The 18086-nt window shown below is 39.5% G+C and overlaps 1 protein-coding gene across 11 annotated transcripts in view; it reads right to left on the reverse strand.

Annotated features, from left to right (window-relative positions):
- The window catches only part of LOC108899034 (calcium-activated potassium channel subunit alpha-1), an 81412-nt gene that overhangs the window by 47570 nt on the left and 15756 nt on the right, over nt 1-18086 (reverse strand). For all 11 annotated transcript variants that reach the window (XM_018699279.2, XM_051066290.1, XM_018699281.2 and 8 more), the window contains exon 3: nt 1719-1780. In XM_018699279.2, coding sequence (XP_018554795.1) covers nt 1719-1780 — 62 coding nt within the window. The remainder of the gene's footprint in view (nt 1-1718; nt 1781-18086) is intronic.

Genomic DNA, 18086 nt, shown 5'->3' on the forward strand with positions numbered 1-18086 from the left:
AAACTCCCTTGGGACCTAACCGGCTTCTTCATCTCTGTGCAGCTCATAGTTTGAGCTCTTCTCTGTGACTGTAAGTGGGTCTGCTGTGTTGATGTCTTTCTCTCTGTGTCGCTTCCAGCCAGGTCAGGCTGTCCATCATATAACAGCCTCAGCAGCCCCGCAGGACTAATTACAGGAAGGGCTGTATCTGTTACAGTCTGCTGCCACTTAGAAGAATGCAAGAGAGTGGCTAACTGGCTGCTCTTTGGCTTTTAAGTGCTGGGCTTGTTGGGACAGGTAGTGAAAAAACACTGTCTGAATAATAGAAAGACCTGGAAAAGACTGAATAAAAACTGGGACAAAAAGAGATGAATATGAAAATAAGTAACTGAACAGGAGCTGCAGCATCATTTCTCATTTCTTATGCGTGAAAAGGTTAAAGAGAGAGGTCGAAGGTCATCCTTCATCAGGTGAAAAGGTATCGGGCGTTGCTACAAGCCAGTTCTGAGAACAGGAGGCCACAGATGGCATTGGTAAGGATGTAACTCTACCTGAGCTTGTCCTGATAATGAAATGAGATCATGCTCGCAAACCACATCAGAGCAAGCCAGGCCCTCAGCTGTATGCAGTCTTATGAAATAACAAATAACCTGAACGCCTGCCTCCAGGACCATGAGCCAGATTACATGAGTTTACAGCCCATTTTCTCATCTCTGCCTTAACGTTACTCCCAGCGGGGACTCCCATTGGGCCTGATAAAAGCTTTTATCCTGGTGTATGTTGCCCTACATCTTAATGGCACGTCCTGTCCAAACACCACCAGGCTGCAGTAACAGTATACTGTCGCACACGGAGCTAAAAGGGTCTTCCGCTTCCTCGAGTTTGATGAGCGATGGTGATTGTTTTGAACAGGAACTTTGGTCTTTCCTGCCTGTTTGAGAGTCTGATCCTTTCATTACAGAGATTAAGCAAATTTCATCTGTGAGTGCTGGCTGTTCGTCAGCAGACATCGGCCAGTAAGCCCAGAGCAGTTTACCTGGAAGGGGATTGGATAAAAACAGCCAGCAAGTATGTGTTCTCAAATACCATAAACTGCACTGCACAGGGCTCAAAGCACTCAATGTTATTAAGGTCCAGCTATGGACTATATGAGGATTTATGAGTGTGTACTGTAGGAACCAGTTAGTGGTTTGTGAGGTTAATCTAAATATTGTCAGAAATACATGTTATTTTTGAATGAACCATTATAATCTCTATAAGCGAAGAAACATAATTTTATCAGCAAACTCTTAGTGATTCATACTGCAAAAAGACCACAGTCTACACAGCATAATTAGTACATTTTCATTTCTCTGAGAAAAAACTTTAATACTTTGTACTTTTTAATAGATCTACCATAAGCTTTGAGCTAAAGGACTCAGAGACAGACTCATTTTCATCCATCCACCTTCAGACCTATTGTGGTTGGTTCAGTTGCTACGAGGCTACATTTCAGTGTCGGTTGTGACTAATATTTACACAGCCATATTTCAGCTGTTGATCTGATCTTATGGTCAAAAGAGACATTTCAGCTTGAGAGTGATGTTTTCACACTGAACTGATCAAAAGTAGTCTACCCATCTTTCCAAATATTCTACAGAGGAACAGGATAAAACAGGGTTAACTGGAACCTACAAAGCCAGAGCGGCATCAGTAGTGAAATATGATGATATAACTAATAAGCTGTTAAAAATACTTACTCAGAGGAATCTATGAAGTATATTACAAGGGCTCCAATGCTGAGAGCAAATACGAGAACCACCTGTAAAAAAGAAAAAAAGAGGACAATTTTACTCAAGTTGTTATGATACTACTAAATCATCCAAAATATAATTTTACACAAAAACTGGTTTGGGCAAGACAGTCGCACTCTGGAATTGGAAACAAGAAAAGGAGGACACCAGCTTTATGCATCTGACCTATTTGGCAGGCAACAGAAATTTGTTTTGTGGGATGTGGAAGAGTTTACAAGAACACATCTTCAAAAGCAACTTACAAAGCGCTTTACATCACATAAAGAAAGAAAACAAATGGATGAAGGTGAAATCATGTTAACTATCAACGAGAAGTTAAAAGTAAGGATTCAATAAATGTACAGAGAAACAGAATATGACACATTAAAAATGATACAAGTTTAAAATAATGTTTTAAAAGAATTTGCTGATTGATTCATTTGTCAATTGGCAATTATCTGCAATCATTTTTTTTCAATAATTTTAATTCTCTATTTCCAGCTTCTCCAATGTGAAATGCTGCTGTTTTCACTGAATTATAAAATTGTAAACTGAATATATTTGGGTTTTGAACTGATGGTCGGCACAAAACAAGTTATTTGAACACATTTAATTAAATGGTTGACAAATTAATCAGCAGAGAAATTGATGATAAGGATAAATATTAGATGCAGCTCTAGGTCTTTTGTTCATCAGCTGGTGAAGATTGGTTTTCAGAGTCAACTTGAAACAGAGAAGCACATGTAATGAAAAAACAGAAAGGTGTGCGACTCATGTTTAATGCCTATTAATGAGCATTAACAGACCTTGATATATCTCGTCAGCCTGTTATAATTGTGTTATACACACCAAAAAGAAAGAGTCACAGTTTTGAACAGCAGTGTCACAAAGAGACTCATCAGTTACTGTATATCTGACAGTGTAAATAAATACGCAAGAGCACTGCACATCATGTAAATTGGCAGCGGAAGAGTGGGCGAGGTGACAGAATGCTTTCACAGACACAAACATGGAAGGATACAGCAGAGTCTGAAGCTTCGGTGGCCACAGCGGAGCAGCATGATAATGAAAACCAGGGCATCGCTTTTACTGTCATGTCACTCTGCCTTTGCAGCGGGGGGGAGACGCATCTGAATAAACCGAACCCTGGAGTAAGCCGATAGACTGTCAGAGCAGACTGGGAGGCAGGTTGCAGGGTAATAAACATGAGATCCAGGGGTGTTAGCGAACAAAGCAAGAGTCGTCAGGTGACAGTTCTGACACTGATAGAGCTTACGTGAAACTTAATCACTGTCCCTGGTGCCACAGGAAATCAGACTAAACTGTAAATAAAAATAATTAAATGTGGAATACATTTGGCAGCTATCTGTATATCTAGACATTCAGAGGACAAACAGAGCTTGAGGTGACTGCTCCTTCATTTCAGTCAATGTTACCTACAGGGAACAACCTGCTGTTCTCACCTGACATGATGCTACTGTCACTGAGAATCACACAGTAAAATTCACAAGTGACTGCTGTCATGTTGTGTTTGTCAAACCAGAGAAGAAGGTGGAAGATTATCAGGAATGGAGGGCAGAGGACAAAATCTCTGTTACCTAACTAGAGCACACTTTTCACAAAGTAGGCTAAAAACCAACTAAGCCACAAAACACTTCATGAGTTTATGTATTTCACATTTTGCAGTGCAGCTGTTACAAAATATGTTTTCTGCCATTTGGGTTACAAAAGATCTAAATTTCTACTTCTTTGAACATAATGTTAATAGTACAGTATCATCAATTGATATTCATAAGTCAAAAAGCACAGCAGCTCATTAGTACTGTTGCGAAATGAGTGTCCTAATTTTCTTTTTTTTTTTTTTTTAAAGCCAGTGCTAATGTGGACGAGGTCTCGACCCAGAGAGACACAGATATGAACAGAAAGGTTTCTACCAGAGAACAGAACAAATGTTTTACATCCTGACAGCACTGGGTTATCTGCGACCCTACCTGCCTTTCATCTATTTAGAAATGACACAATGGCCATCCTGAACAAGAAACCAATGGGCATCCATAATGAATGAGCTCAGCCTAATATCATTTCCATGATGTGAAATTGTATTGTCAACCTGCAACCACTGATGGCTCTGTAATGACAAAAAGCACCCGCATGCATTTTTAATCGACCCTCCCTCTTTGAAAGCCAGGAAATCTCTTTATGCCTCTGTCTATCCCAGTTTAGAAACTGGAAACAATGTTGGTGCAACCCTAGAAATGCTAATGCCACTGGCAGAGGAAGATTCAGTGATGGCAGTAAATAAAGCACACCGGCTGTAACAAAGAGGCAGCACTCATGACAATGAGGTGACAGCAGACGGGACCAGTGTTCATCATTTATCTCAGTCACAGGATAATGATGCATAGCATCTGTATCTTCAGCCACTTGCTGGCAGAGGGCTCCACCCACAAGGGGGCACAGTGAGATCAGAATCACAGAGAGGACCGACCACTGCCCAAGTCCCTCTGCATGATGACCAAGAGATCTGCCAAGACACACTGAGTTCAATTTGCCTGTATTTTTGCCAATATACTCTTAATATCAACACCAATTACAAGGTAGAAGGGAAGTCACTTTGCAATAACAGAAAATGTCACATATTTCTAACAATAATCATACACTGCCAGAAAAGAAGACACTTAAGAAATCACTATATTAAAGAAAAGATTTGAAGTCAGTCTATCAGAGCATATCTCAAGCCAAGTGTCGGGTCATTTGACACAAGTCCAAGTCAGTTCTCAAGCCTGACAGAGCAAGTTAAGTCGCAATAATTTGAAACAAGTTCCAGTCATGTCTCAAGTCTGACAGAGAGAGGTTAAACTTATTTAGGACAAGTCCAAGTCATTTGTGTAGTCTGTCAGGTAAAGTTGTAGGTCAAGTCAGAAGTCACTTGAGACAAGTCCAAATGAAGTCTCAAGTTATTTGAAACGAGTCAGAATGAAGACTCAAGTGAGACCAAGTCCTTTCAGTCCTGAGTCCTTTTAGACCTAAAAATTAAATATTCAAGTTGTAAGGCTATTTGACTCATTTTTTATTGCTGCAGATTTTTGGGGGGATCAAAACTTGAGAAGTCCAATTTAAGGATGTCTAACAGTGATCAAGTCCAAGTCAAGTCTCAAGTCCTCATTTTTCTGACAAAGGTCTGACATTAGTCTCAAGTCTACAGCTTTTAAGAACAAGAAAGAGTGAGAAACTAAATCTGAAACACAACCATCCTGATCACAAAAACTGGAAAAATTAAGATGGCTGAAAAAAACAAAACCTTTTCTCAGAAATTGCCAACCCTGGCCAAGAAGTGTTGAAAAGAGATAGCTGACAAACTGACTCGTGTATATAAAAAAATTTAAAATAAAAAAAGAACGATTAGAATTCTTCCCCACTTTCATTGGAGATCATAATATCACCAATGATCCGTCTATGATATACAGTGTATCATTTCCTGGCAGAATGCACTAGCAGGTCTCAAGCATTCAGAAGTCAATCTGCAAACATCAGAGAACCCACTCATGCTCCTCCACTTTTCTTAGATTGTGACTCACCATCGACCAGTGTGAATAACCTGCCAAAGAAAGAGGAACTTTACCTGGGCAGAAAAATCACTTCTACTGCCAGGAGCACTCACCATTATTTCAGAATAGAAATTATTTTATTTATTTATTTGTTTTGTAGTCAGGGAAAGAGATAAAGATTGACATATGGGAGTGAAATGACACTAGGAACAAAAAGTACAGTACTAAAAAAATAAAAAATGCAATATTGGTAAAATGAAAAAAACAAAACAATGATAACCAATAGTAGAATTTTGGTTGAGTGAGAATCAAATAAACATCATCATTAGTGTGTTAAAGGCATTGACTTAATATAACAGTGCTGCAGTGGTTCAGTTAAAAAAATCAGGGCTCATTGAGATTCAGTTAAGGTTGCAGCATGTTTTGCAAATTCTGCAGTGGGAGGCTATGTTACTCTGAGCTGCTACAGTATCTAAAAACAGGATTCAGAGGAACCAGGGGTCAGTTCGTTCCATATTCTCTTAAAGCCTGCGGTCATCCGTAGGATCAAAGCTCCCATTGGTGAGATGCCAGAGATTTGTGTGCGCAGCCAAATGACCATCTTTGTTTAGGTAAACATGCCCAGTCTGACCTCCATTTTCTCATGTGTCACATCCAGTTCATGCATCTCTCACGTTAACTGTGTGCATCTTAAATGTGCATACAAGCATAAGTCCCTGACCTGGTGTTCCTCATGGGTGACTGTCTGATCCTCAGCAGATTCTGCCCAAACACAGCGCTGCTTTCCAAAATAAAATGACCTAAGGACTATCCTGGTGAAGCCCATCTGTCTGTCCTCAAATGCCACAATGATTAATAAGGCATCTTGAACACAATGACACACACACAAAATACAAAGCTGCACAATAGAGGAGGAAAAAAAGTGCCACCCTTGAGCTGAATAGTACAATTACAGACTGTGATGTGAATTGTGACACAAGTGAATAGCCATTTTTCTTCCTCAGATTTCTTCTTCACGACTTCAGAATACGTTTTTTTTTAAGATGTGTCTAAGAGTGATACTCATCTTACAATTTCTTCAGTTTGAATGCAACAGAAAAAAATCTCAGATATGAAAAGTGATGTTTTTTTAAGTTCATGAATTCAGTGCAGCAAATGTTTTAGTCAGGAGGCCTGTTTCCCTCAATGAAGAACAATAGTACAGCTTTGTTACTAAGAAACTTAATGTTGTAGTATTGAATCTTGTGATTACAAAATTCAATACTACAACCATTAATTCATTTGTATTTTATTATTATATATTTTTTTGAATTAGCTGTGAATCACCCTGTAAAGATACAGATGACCATAGTCATTAACTTTACTTCAAAATAATGTAATTACATGTATTTTGATTTGATGTTTGTGTGCCTCAATTAGATTTAGAGCAGCTGTAAACATTTGTGTAATAGACCCTGAGTTGTATGAGACACATCGGTCCTCACAGCCCGTCCTCACTAACTAGACTTTGTTTATAGGGCTATTGCACAGTTTATCCTTTGCCCCAGGGTGATAACAGCGAAATTAGCATGTTTACAACAATAGCCATAAATGTGATGGACTGCAGCCCTGACAAACACACGGACACTGAATGAACATTTGAGACATTTACAGTGTCATTACTGCTGAACTCTAGGTCTTTTACAGTTGACGGGACAACACGACAGGACATCTGTGACATGTGATGCAACTTCAGCTCTACAATGTCAGCTAACTGATGTTATTGTTTGACAATTTAGGATAGGAGTGCTGTCTGCCAAAGCACCTTGATGGATGATGATACCCACTGACATCATTCTGACCTTTTGGTGGTCCTCAGCTCTCTATTTGGAGCACTTAGAGTACACGCAGGCAGGCTTCACACAGGGCTACAGAATTCTGCCTAAAATAACAATCCTGATTATACTGATTGATGTGACTCAATGACTGTCAATCAGAATTACTGGTCTTTGCTGAATAGGGTAAACAATTATTTAATGGGGTTTTGTGTTTCAATCTAGTGGCTATTTTGAACTAAGGCAGCACAATCATAACACTGCACTGATCAATATTGGATCAAATTATTTTGTATAATAATGCAGTTCCCCTCAGCTCTAGTGAAGCGCTTTAGTGTCTTTCAGCTCATTGTTTTGGTCTATATGCCCAACATGCTTACCATTACTATACGCTCCCTGTATGAAACAACAGAAGAACAAAGACTAGCTAGTTAGAAACTAGCTAGCAAACATACGGTAGTTGAGCGTTTATGCAAGGGAAATATTTCCCTCAAGAGTTGACAGAGACCAAAAAAAGAATAACATGGAGGATAATACTGGACTGGGAAGGAAGTAAAAATGGAATTCAGCAAGTAAAGAAGGAATATGGGAAGTAAAGAAGGAAGTCAGGATGTATAAAATTAAGTTAACAGTGAGATTCAGTTATCAGGAGTAGTATCAAACAACAAAACGAACAAAAGAAAAATGCATATTTTCAGTAAGTCAAACTGTTCAATTATACATGCAAATATAGGCTTTACCTGTGAATCACATGGTTAAAAAAAATGACAGATTGGGCCTTTAAGAGACAGCTGTGTCTCTATTCAGCTCAGACCTGTATTCACTGGCTGTGTCTGTATGTGCCCCATGCTTGTGGCGACAGGCAAAAACACAACATGCATACTAATGGGGTCTTGGATGGCGCTCCCTGAAGCCTGGCACCCTCCTCAAGCATGATCTTAATATAACCTTCCCAGCATGTGTTTCATAAACAGTCTACAGCCTCATCTGCCTGAACGAGAAATTATGATTAAACAGTCCAAATCACAGCATCAGAGGAAAGGTGCTTTTCTGTGTTCTGTGTCCCTCAGATGCGCTTGACAAGGTCGCAAGCAGGGAAAACAGGCCAGACATTTACAGTTTAAAGGTCAAAACCAGAGCATCTCAAAAAACAGGATCAGTCAAGCATTAATGGCACAGGAGTTCAGTTTGATAGACAGTTCATTATCACTGTGTTCATCCAACACATATTGGCTCACTTTTCTTTTTCACACAGAAAAAAAGAATTATTTGTTTTCAGCTTCTCACAGACAGAAATGTTCCTAACACAAACTTCAATGGTGCACTTGCACTTGGGAGTTTAAAGCTGCACTAACCAATATTAGCATATATGAAAATTACAATTATATTAATAGATTTGACTCAATGACTGTCACTGCCAGAATTATTGCTCTTTGCTTATTAGGTTAAACAATTATTCATTGGTTGTCTTGTATATCAACATAGCGGCTGTTAAACTATAGCTGTAGTAATCAATACTGAAGGCTACCATCAAATGACTGTGTTTAATGTGAAGAGTCATCCATATTGACAAACCGACAGAAAATTATTCCCCGCTCTGCAGCTCCCCTCAGCTTTACAGAGCACTATAGCACCTTTCAGCATATTACTGTTGTGGTTTGCTCTCACCACTCTCATCAGTCTCATTTTTAGATGCAGCAGACAGCAGTTTTCCACAAACAAGCTCTAATAAACCAACTGCACACGACCCGGCCAGCCCCAGGTTTAAGGAAACTTGTCAGTTATGATTGTGTTTTCGACCCTCTGTCAGTCGTTGATGATTAGGCACGGATCACTAACACGTAAGCGACTGACAGATGTGACGTGTTTCTTAGTAACAGCAAAATGTCTCTTTCTGTACAAAAAAAAAAAAAAAAAATCCTCAGAATGAATGGGATGAGACCGGGTGCTCCTCACTTTTTAGGTGTCCAGTATGAATGCAAATGAAAAGACGAGGCCTGAATGGGCTTTCTCAATTAGATTTATCAGACTAGGAAGCTCCTTTCAGAGTACTGTATTGAGATACATGAATGCATCAGATCTAATTGAAATCCTAAATCTCAGCTTGGCACAAAGTGTGACATTAGTCATCATCAGAAAAGATAACAATCAGATTGCATAATGGGCTGCAGTCACTGACGACAGCAGCAGAAGGATGATAAATATTATACAATCCCCAGGCATGCGTGTGGTAAGAAATCAGCTCATCGGGTGTCATTCTGATCATGCCCAAGTTGATTTGACAATCTAGTGATTCATGACTGAGGCGCAGCTGAAGGACATGGAGCTGAATGGGCCTGCTAGCTGCTGGATCAGTGACCCCGCCAGAGTTATTTCCCCACTCTGGGCTGGTTTATCAAAGACATTAGACTGATCAGCAGCAGTAGAGCAACTCAATGACAATGCTGAACCATATGGTTGTTGGTTCATGAGTGTAGCTCAAACACTAGCAGTAAGTCGAAAAAGAAAAAAAACAACCAGATATTAATGTTCCATTTTCTTAACTCTTGTTTTAAATATCAAGTACCTCTTTTTTTTAACATGTATAAGGCAGGAATGTCTATTAAAACCACACACTGCAACAAAAAATAAATAACAAGAATGAACAAATCACACTGGAGATTGTGTGGCAGGCTTTCCTTCTAGGCACAAACCACAAAGAAACCACAAACCCCAAAGGTTGGTTCTCTCTCACATTAAACAAAACCAAATCAGTTAAAGAGCAATGTATCGCCCTCTGATGATGTTCTCATCTTGCTACAGAACTGATTAGCAGTGAAGTGAACTGCAGGGTCAATTTCACCTCTAACTACACCCATCACTGATATAGAGTGTGGTCAAAGGTGAAACAGGTCGTGCAATTTTTCAACAGAGAAGACAGTAAAACTCGGCTTTTCGTCCTAGTGTTGTGGTTACTCTTTATAACATAAGGAAGGGCGAGGAGATAAAGAAAAGGTCATTTGCCAAAAGAAAATATTACTTAATTTAATTGTGTTGGTTCCTGATAGATGACTTGGTACCAAGAAAGCTGTATTTCTGTTGCGAGGCCAGATAAAATCATTATCACTGTGATAACTTTTCAGAGTTGTAAAATCCTGCCTTACAGTTATTATCATAAACCTGTGTGCAGAGTTTAGCCGTGTGATAAACCTTCAAACAAATCCTACTCCAGGAGGTTGTCTGACACTGTGAGCCCCCTTCATACAAAATGAAACACGTGAGACATTCTAAGCTTTAGTTTTTAATGTGCATTTTTTTTGTACATTTGAGCTATTTCAGTGTAGATTAAAAGTACGCCATTAGCAGTTCCTGTTTGCAATGTATCCAGGGGTGCACAGACAACTATTACTGGATTGCTTTAATACTGAAGAAAACTTAAAAATGTGATGACTCCCTGGCATGTTTTGTAGTTCTAAGGAGGATCTTTTTTCTATGTTTTCTAGCACATTTATGGATATTTATTCACAGTGGACATCAGAGATAGTTACATCCCCAAAAAGTGCAAGTCCTAATGAATCGAAAAATATTTCATGTCTGTGTGCTCTGATATGACTAAATTATTATGATTCCATGACAGAGTCAGATTTTTTACGCAAAATGCATCAATTGGGCGCTAAAGGTTTTAAAGGACAAGATTGGCCTAAAGGCTGTGTGTCACAGCATCTGTTGCAAATCCAACTGCTGACCATGCTGATAAGTCGCCCCAAATCAACATGCCAAACTACGATAACTAGCTTCTGATGGTCTCTGTAACATTGGCGAGCACCTGTCCCTCTCACCTAACGCACTCTATTTGTTTCAGACATCTCGACCTTCACACCCCCCTGAGAGGGCATGCCTCACAGTTTGGAGACCTCTATGCTGCTTTAACTGGACTTCCTGGATCATATTTTACTGGCTCAACATGCCCCCACAAACTAAGTGGGTGGGGTTTGTTTGTTCATGTGGTTGTTTTCAGTTGAAAGGCACTGCTTTATCAATATTTTCATATTGTAAACCCGCATTTTAATATGAGCACCCCAGGAACCCATATAGGTGGTTATTTAATTAATTCAGCATTGGATTATACATTGGTTACACTGTACATGGAGACATACGAGAGTACAGCATATAGTATTAAAAGAATAGTAAAACTTTCAATTCAACTTAAACTGAATAATTCCTCCTTTTGCTGGGAATCCCTGTAAACCTTCACAGACCCGGCAGGTGTCTGGAGCAGCTGAATGTAATATTCAGGCTTGTACAGCATCATTCAAAATATTTCCCTGGATGAGCACAGACATTGTGCAGGCAGTACAGTATATTATGCAGGCCTTCATCAGTGGCTCCTCTTTTGTGCCTGCGACTTTCACACTCTAGAGTAAAACCGGTGGGTTTAAGGGATTTCTCTCTCATCTTGTCAATAAAAGCAGATTATTCCTTTGTCTTGCAGGCATCCCGTGGAGCTGAGTGCAGCTGCTTCCACATCATTAGGAATCACTATCAGCATTACAGCATTTCCAGAGGGATAGACCTGCTATTCAGTAGTACGGTCATAATTCCCAAATGTGGATCCATTTGCCTCTACAAGGAACCAACGGCAATATTTAGCACAGCTACTAGAACCACCACATCAATGAAAATACACGTCTACACAACATATAACTATAAGTTCTGTAGACAATGTCTATCTCGCATTTTTGTGTGTTGTTCTTACCTAAAACGGTTTCGTCCGACATTTAAGAGATCTTTACTAATAGAGGCCTCTGACCTACGCCCATACTACAATAATATTTTGATTAGATTTATTCAGGGACCTGTAAAACACCCTGAATCCAAAGTTACCATTGTAACAGTAAGAATTATTATTTCTAACATGGTACAAGATGTTTAAAAACCAAGACAAAGCAAAAAAAATATACAATGACAACAACTCAAGGTTGTTTGTTCTGAGAGGCAAATCTGCGCTGTAGACCAACTGCAAACCATCTTGACATTTGAGCGAACAGAGAGATGAGGTAGTCCAAAATGGACTATCTAATTGTAGATAAACCATCTTTATTGAATGAGAAGTAATGGTGGTGGAGCTTTCCGCTTCATATCCATTTCGCCATGAACAGAACTAGCCACTGCAACACTGCGTCACCCAGAAGTTGTCATGTAACTTCCAGTTCCACCTACATGTATTTTACATGGACACGTACATGATGCTTTTGATGTTCTGTTACCACTGGGCACTCACCCAAAATCGCCCACATCAAAATTCTAAAAACCAATAACAAACTATCTAACTGTTGGCCCAAGGAACCTGTCATCTTGCTCCCAAGACACCTATTAAGCTGCTTTTGCTTTGTCAACTTGATATTTAATGGAGGGCTGTTTCACAGTAGGGCACCAGTATAAAAAACACTCTTCTTGGTGTTACAGCAATCCTCACAAGACCTTACACCTATAAATCAAGAGGGAATGTTTGCCAGTGCAGTCACAAACAATATATGAGCCTCGACTGACTGTCCCTCTCGGTACAGATGAAGACACAGGGAAACATCGTCTTCATGGTGTGGAAAAATGAACGCTGACTGTTAGGAGACGGGATGCAAATGCCTGTCTCTGATCAAAGGACTAGTGCTGGCATTTTTCTAATGAGGATCGTCTTGTATCTCTTCTTGTCAAATATTTTGTCCTTATTTCACTTAACTCTATTATGGTGCTACACACTAGAAAAACAAAAACAACCGAACCTAAAAATATGTATATCATATCATATCTGTATAATCAGAGCTGACTGAGTTATGACTCAGAGGAGGGGTACACATTTTGATTAAAAATGCAGCAATCTGGCACTGATAAAAGAACTTTATATTGCCTGTATGAGCTGTGTGTCACACAGCTGTAGAAGTTGCAACAAAGTTGATAACTAACCAACTTAACTGCCAAACTACAAAAACTAACTTCCTGTGCCTCTTGTCTCTTCCTCCATGCTTAATTTTGAAAGTGTTCTTACCTATTACACATCCCCTGATTTATACAGCTGATATAAACAATACTTGACACTGTGTACAGACTTTGAACATTGTAAAACAGTTCCCTGTAGCTCATTACAAGTTTTCATTCATGCTAGGAGAAACAGATTATGCCTGGAGCAGCTGCTGATGGAAAGTTAAAAAAAAAAGAAAAAAAGTCTAAGGTGTGTAATTTGAGACACAACATCTGTCTTCTTCCTTTTCTAAACACTATTCCAAACACACTACCCCAGACTATGTAGTGTATATGGTGTGAGTACTTAAATTTAAATACTCTAATGGCAAACTTTAAGAGAATTTAAGTTTCGCAAAAAGGAAAATCATTTTTTTTACTTTTATATATAATCATACAGTATCTTACTTATTGTGATTATTACATTCTCTAACACACATCGTCAGAGAGAGTGTATGCTGATGACATTATAATTATTGACACCATTTTAGCAAACAGTCTCTGGTGTTGAAAACAGTGGGTCAAAAATAACCGGTGAACTTTCAGAACAGCTGCTGTCCAAATTACACTACTTGGCAGCTTGATGTGCATTGATTTATGACTTAATATAAATAATATCTTCTCTAAATGTGTCGGGTGTTCAACATGACTGCAATTGTGAGACACATGGAAAATAAAATCAGCCGTACTCCTTCCCTATTGCAGTGAACACCACAGATGAAAATGGCTGTTGTTGTCAGCAATAAGCAGTATATTCCTGAGAACTGAGGTCTGCCTGGGGAAGAGCCTGCAGGGTGTCTGCAGCCACTCACACTTCCTGATTCACTCCACAACCCAACATCAACACACTGAGCTCTAATCTGTGCTGCTCAGTGAATTTCAGAACACACAGCATGGAGTAATAGGCCCCTGCAGGTTTCTATTGGCAATCAAAAAATGAAGTGAAAAATAAAGAAAGTCCATGAACATGAAGGAGAAAATGGAGGGATGGGCTCAGAGGTGTCTGAGTAGAAAAATTATCTAGAAAGCTATGGCAATCAGTCAGGTGTGATGAGTGAAGAGCATGTCTACTGCGATGATCAAGCATACATTTGGTGATTTCCTAAAAACTACATTTCTATGCATACAGCAAGGGTAAAGTTAGAAAAGTGGAGTAAGGCCATGGGAGCAGTGAGTCACAGAGTTCTGCTGAGGAGGATTTATTGGTGTTGAAGGTATAATGGAAGATAAATGGAACCGTTTCAGCAAGACACTCAGATCACCTTTAAACTGTTTATACAACATGTGAAATCTGAGGGGAGCAACCTTTTACTGCTTGGATGAAAAATTCATGACATCAACCCAATCACTGTACAAATAAGGGAATGATCGCCAAGTCCTGAATGCTTCACGTCTGAACTCAGGTCTCAAAACTAAATATCTAACTCAGCAGCACGAAAGGTTACACAAAAGTACCCTGAGTGCATTTTACAACTTTTATGACCAAAGCCACTAACTGAATAACTTGAGTGAATCATTTCAACTAGCTGGTGATTCTCTATTTTCCATTAAAACATTCAGTGGATGGCATTTTTCCAGTCATCAGGGGTGCAAAATATTGGATCAGCATAAGTTCTCTTAGTGTGGCATTTACTAGGGCTACAAATGTAAATGAGCCTGGTTGCAGTTCATCTGATTTGCATAAATTAAGATTTGATGCAGCTGTTTTGAAACATTTTGTGCATGTCTGGAAAGCAATGGTGCAGAAGAGAAAGGGTTTACTGTTGCTGAACTTGTAATACTGGCTGAATGACAATTTTAACTTTAAGTGTGCATCCATGCCCACAGAGGCAGACTATATGTGAGCTCAAATGATTGGGAATTGAAGAAGTTATAATAACGCAATACAGGATATTTTTGTCAAAACTTTTACTCTCTTTTGAGGTTGTGCTTTGAACCATAAAAGGTCAGAGAAAACACATTCATTGCTGAAGGCCACTGCGGAAAACAGAGAGGTAAAATCATGTGAAAAATGACAGATTGCTGCACTGCTGCTCTTTTGCCATTTTCTTCACTAAAATGTTAATAATGTTAAAAATAACTACATGTTAACCGTGTTATCCTTCATGTTAGAAAGAGGAGTTTGCTTGGTATATTTCAAAAGGAAATTAAAAACGGAACTTTTTAATCTTTTAATTTGGTGACTATTTTTTCTCCCTTTTTGTTTTTAGATATTTTGGTTTAGTGTTTAAGGTCTACTTTTACCTTTACCTTACAATTTATTTATTGTAATTGTTTGTTTTTGCCCATATATCATTGTTTTCACATTTTACTTTCAAGTGCCTCTATTACTATCATTAAAATCATTATATATCATAACAGTACTATTAGCAGTAGTTTTTGAGGTATGTGTTTTATAAGTAAAGGTTCAAACAGTAATCAGACACTTCCAGCTGAAAGTCAGTAGCTTGGCTTCTGACCATTAGCCATATTGCTGTGATATTAAAAAAATAATGGAGATTAAAGCTCTTAGAAACCGGATCACCCCTTAAACCCTTGGCAGCTCCACACAAGTGCTCAGTTTGTGTTTCATGATGTATAGGTTGCACTGTAACTACCAACAGCCTGAAACCTGACCCTCTGTTTGTTTGACATGGGTCACTGTATATAGTGAGCGATCTGATCTACGAGCGCTGACGACGTCCTCTCTGAGCTGTGAAAACAATGCTGCTACCCTTGAACATTTTGGGTCAAGCCCGTTGGAACATCCCTCTCCGTCATGCTGTTTCTATTCGGGATTCTCTTTCCTTTCTACAACTCTTTCATGTGGCAAGATTGATCTACAAAATGCACTCTCATTAGACCAAAACAACATGTTCTGCTCTGTTATTAATATGGGACTTAAACTTATTCTACTACAGTTTGCGGCATTATTCAGATATTAAAATACCCACAATCAAAACATGCAGGGTAGAACCCCAGATCCCACAGTGGCTTAGCCATGATTTAAGCCATCCTGGAAGCAGCCCAACCACTCTCACAGTGAGGCGTAAAGAGCTTAGGATGGAGGGGATGGTGGAGTCTTCCCCCAGCCTCTCGCTGGGTCTGTCTCAGCTGAAATATGAGTTTGTAATTTACTTGCCTCTGACTGTGGAAAACAAAAGACAAGAGCGGCAGCTGACAACTAAAGGAAGCTAGCAAAATAAATAAATAAATATGTCTAAAAAGATAACTTCTCTGATGTCTATCGACGTGTGAGAAAAAATCTCGGTGAAGGAGTATGATTGGAGTACAAGTGATGACTCACCTCTCTGGCAGATCTTCAGAGAGGTGGAGGGGGAGGGGGGTTCTCGCTTAGAGAGAGAGACTCTGCCTCGTGCCAGCAATGGAAGTGGAAATTCCTCTCGTGTGTTAAAATGTAAATCATGTTCTGTATCTGGGAAGGTGGACATACTGTAACTGTAGCAGCCGCACGTGATTTTTAAGGGTTGAGGGATGTGAAGTCAGAGGCAGGATGGGCCGAGGCGTGGAACGGCTCGGAGATATTAATGCATATGATTGGATTCGTATTCTGCAGTTGGAGACAATTTTACTGCAATTAAGCACACAGGGCGAGGGCTGAACTTCGAGTGAATTTTCAAAGTTATAACCTGTCATGTGACCAGTTTGCAACAACATCTATTAACCTCCAACTATTCATTTTCTCTAAGTGGCCCTGTTAATTAATTAAAGTGAACTTGCCAAGGAAAAGCCCGTTTGATGTAAAGTGGCAGCTGCGAGAATCAAGAGTTACCTCATTTACACCTCCTTTATGTCTGTCTTTCCTGTGAGAGGAAAGAGAAAGTCGTGATGAGTTTTGAAGACTATGTGAGCTGTGATATCGCAGCGACTGCCGGGTCATTGTGTAGCTAATGATTTTTAATGAAATCTGGAGAGCCAAATTTGTGACGGTGCTGAATTTCTTATCATAATACGGCTCATGAATTGGATTTTTTTAGGAGGGGGTGGGAAGAATGTTATCGCAGCCCTCTTCTCCACAGTTTCCCTCTGCTCTCTGAATATGATGCTACTCCACCAAACTAATTATACTACAACGGGTGTTTGTGCCAAATGAGATCCTGCTGAAAGTGTGGCGGCAAGAGAAGTTCCAAATTAGAAACGCCTGTGTCCTCCCACCCCCTGCCCCATGGGGGGACGGTAATTATCACACCTGATACTTGCTGGTATCCAAAACTAATGGTATGATTGCTGCAAGAATTTGGCCCCATGAGTGCAGAGAATTAAGGATCAAGCAACTCTCAATCTGTAGACTCTGCAGGCACAGATGGCCACAGGTCAGGACAACCTCAAATAAATGTGTCAAAGCGACACTCAGATTTGTCTGTGTGCCGCACCGAGGGCAAGTATTAATGATGTTATGAATCTAGACAGACTCCAGACACACCAGACACCACACAAGGCAAACCAGTGGATGAGGCAGCTTCATCCTTTGCATTACAATTAAGAAACCTTGATGAATTCAGCTGAGACACTGCATGTATACTGTAGAATGAAGTAGGATGGCGGGAAAAGATCATTTGTCCATTCCTTCCACAAACTGCTAGATGACTATTTCAATGTTCACTGGCAAAATATAAAACATCAATAATCCATGAGTGATAGGTGGGTGGAGCAGGAGCCCTCCACCTGAAAAGAATCAGACATCTAGCTAAGAGTCCTTTATATGATTTGGTAATCCAGGTCTAAATGTGACACCAAATAAAGCCAAATATGAGCACAGATATCCGATGAGCTAAATTGTTTCCAAATCCTTGATACTGAATTAACTATATAGCATTTCTTTAAAAGGGTACTGCAGTGTTTTTAAATGGAGCAGACTGATTTAAACCTGTTGTCAGCAGTCACAACTTACGTTTCCTGCATGAAGACACAGATCAACACAGTTAACAGAGAAATGGGAAGAAAATGGAAATGAGCTGCTGATTATGCACCAGGCTCCA

This window comes from Lates calcarifer, linkage group LG23, assembly GCF_001640805.2.
Source record: "Lates calcarifer isolate ASB-BC8 linkage group LG23, TLL_Latcal_v3, whole genome shotgun sequence".
NCBI lineage: Eukaryota > Metazoa > Chordata > Actinopteri > Centropomidae > Lates > Lates calcarifer.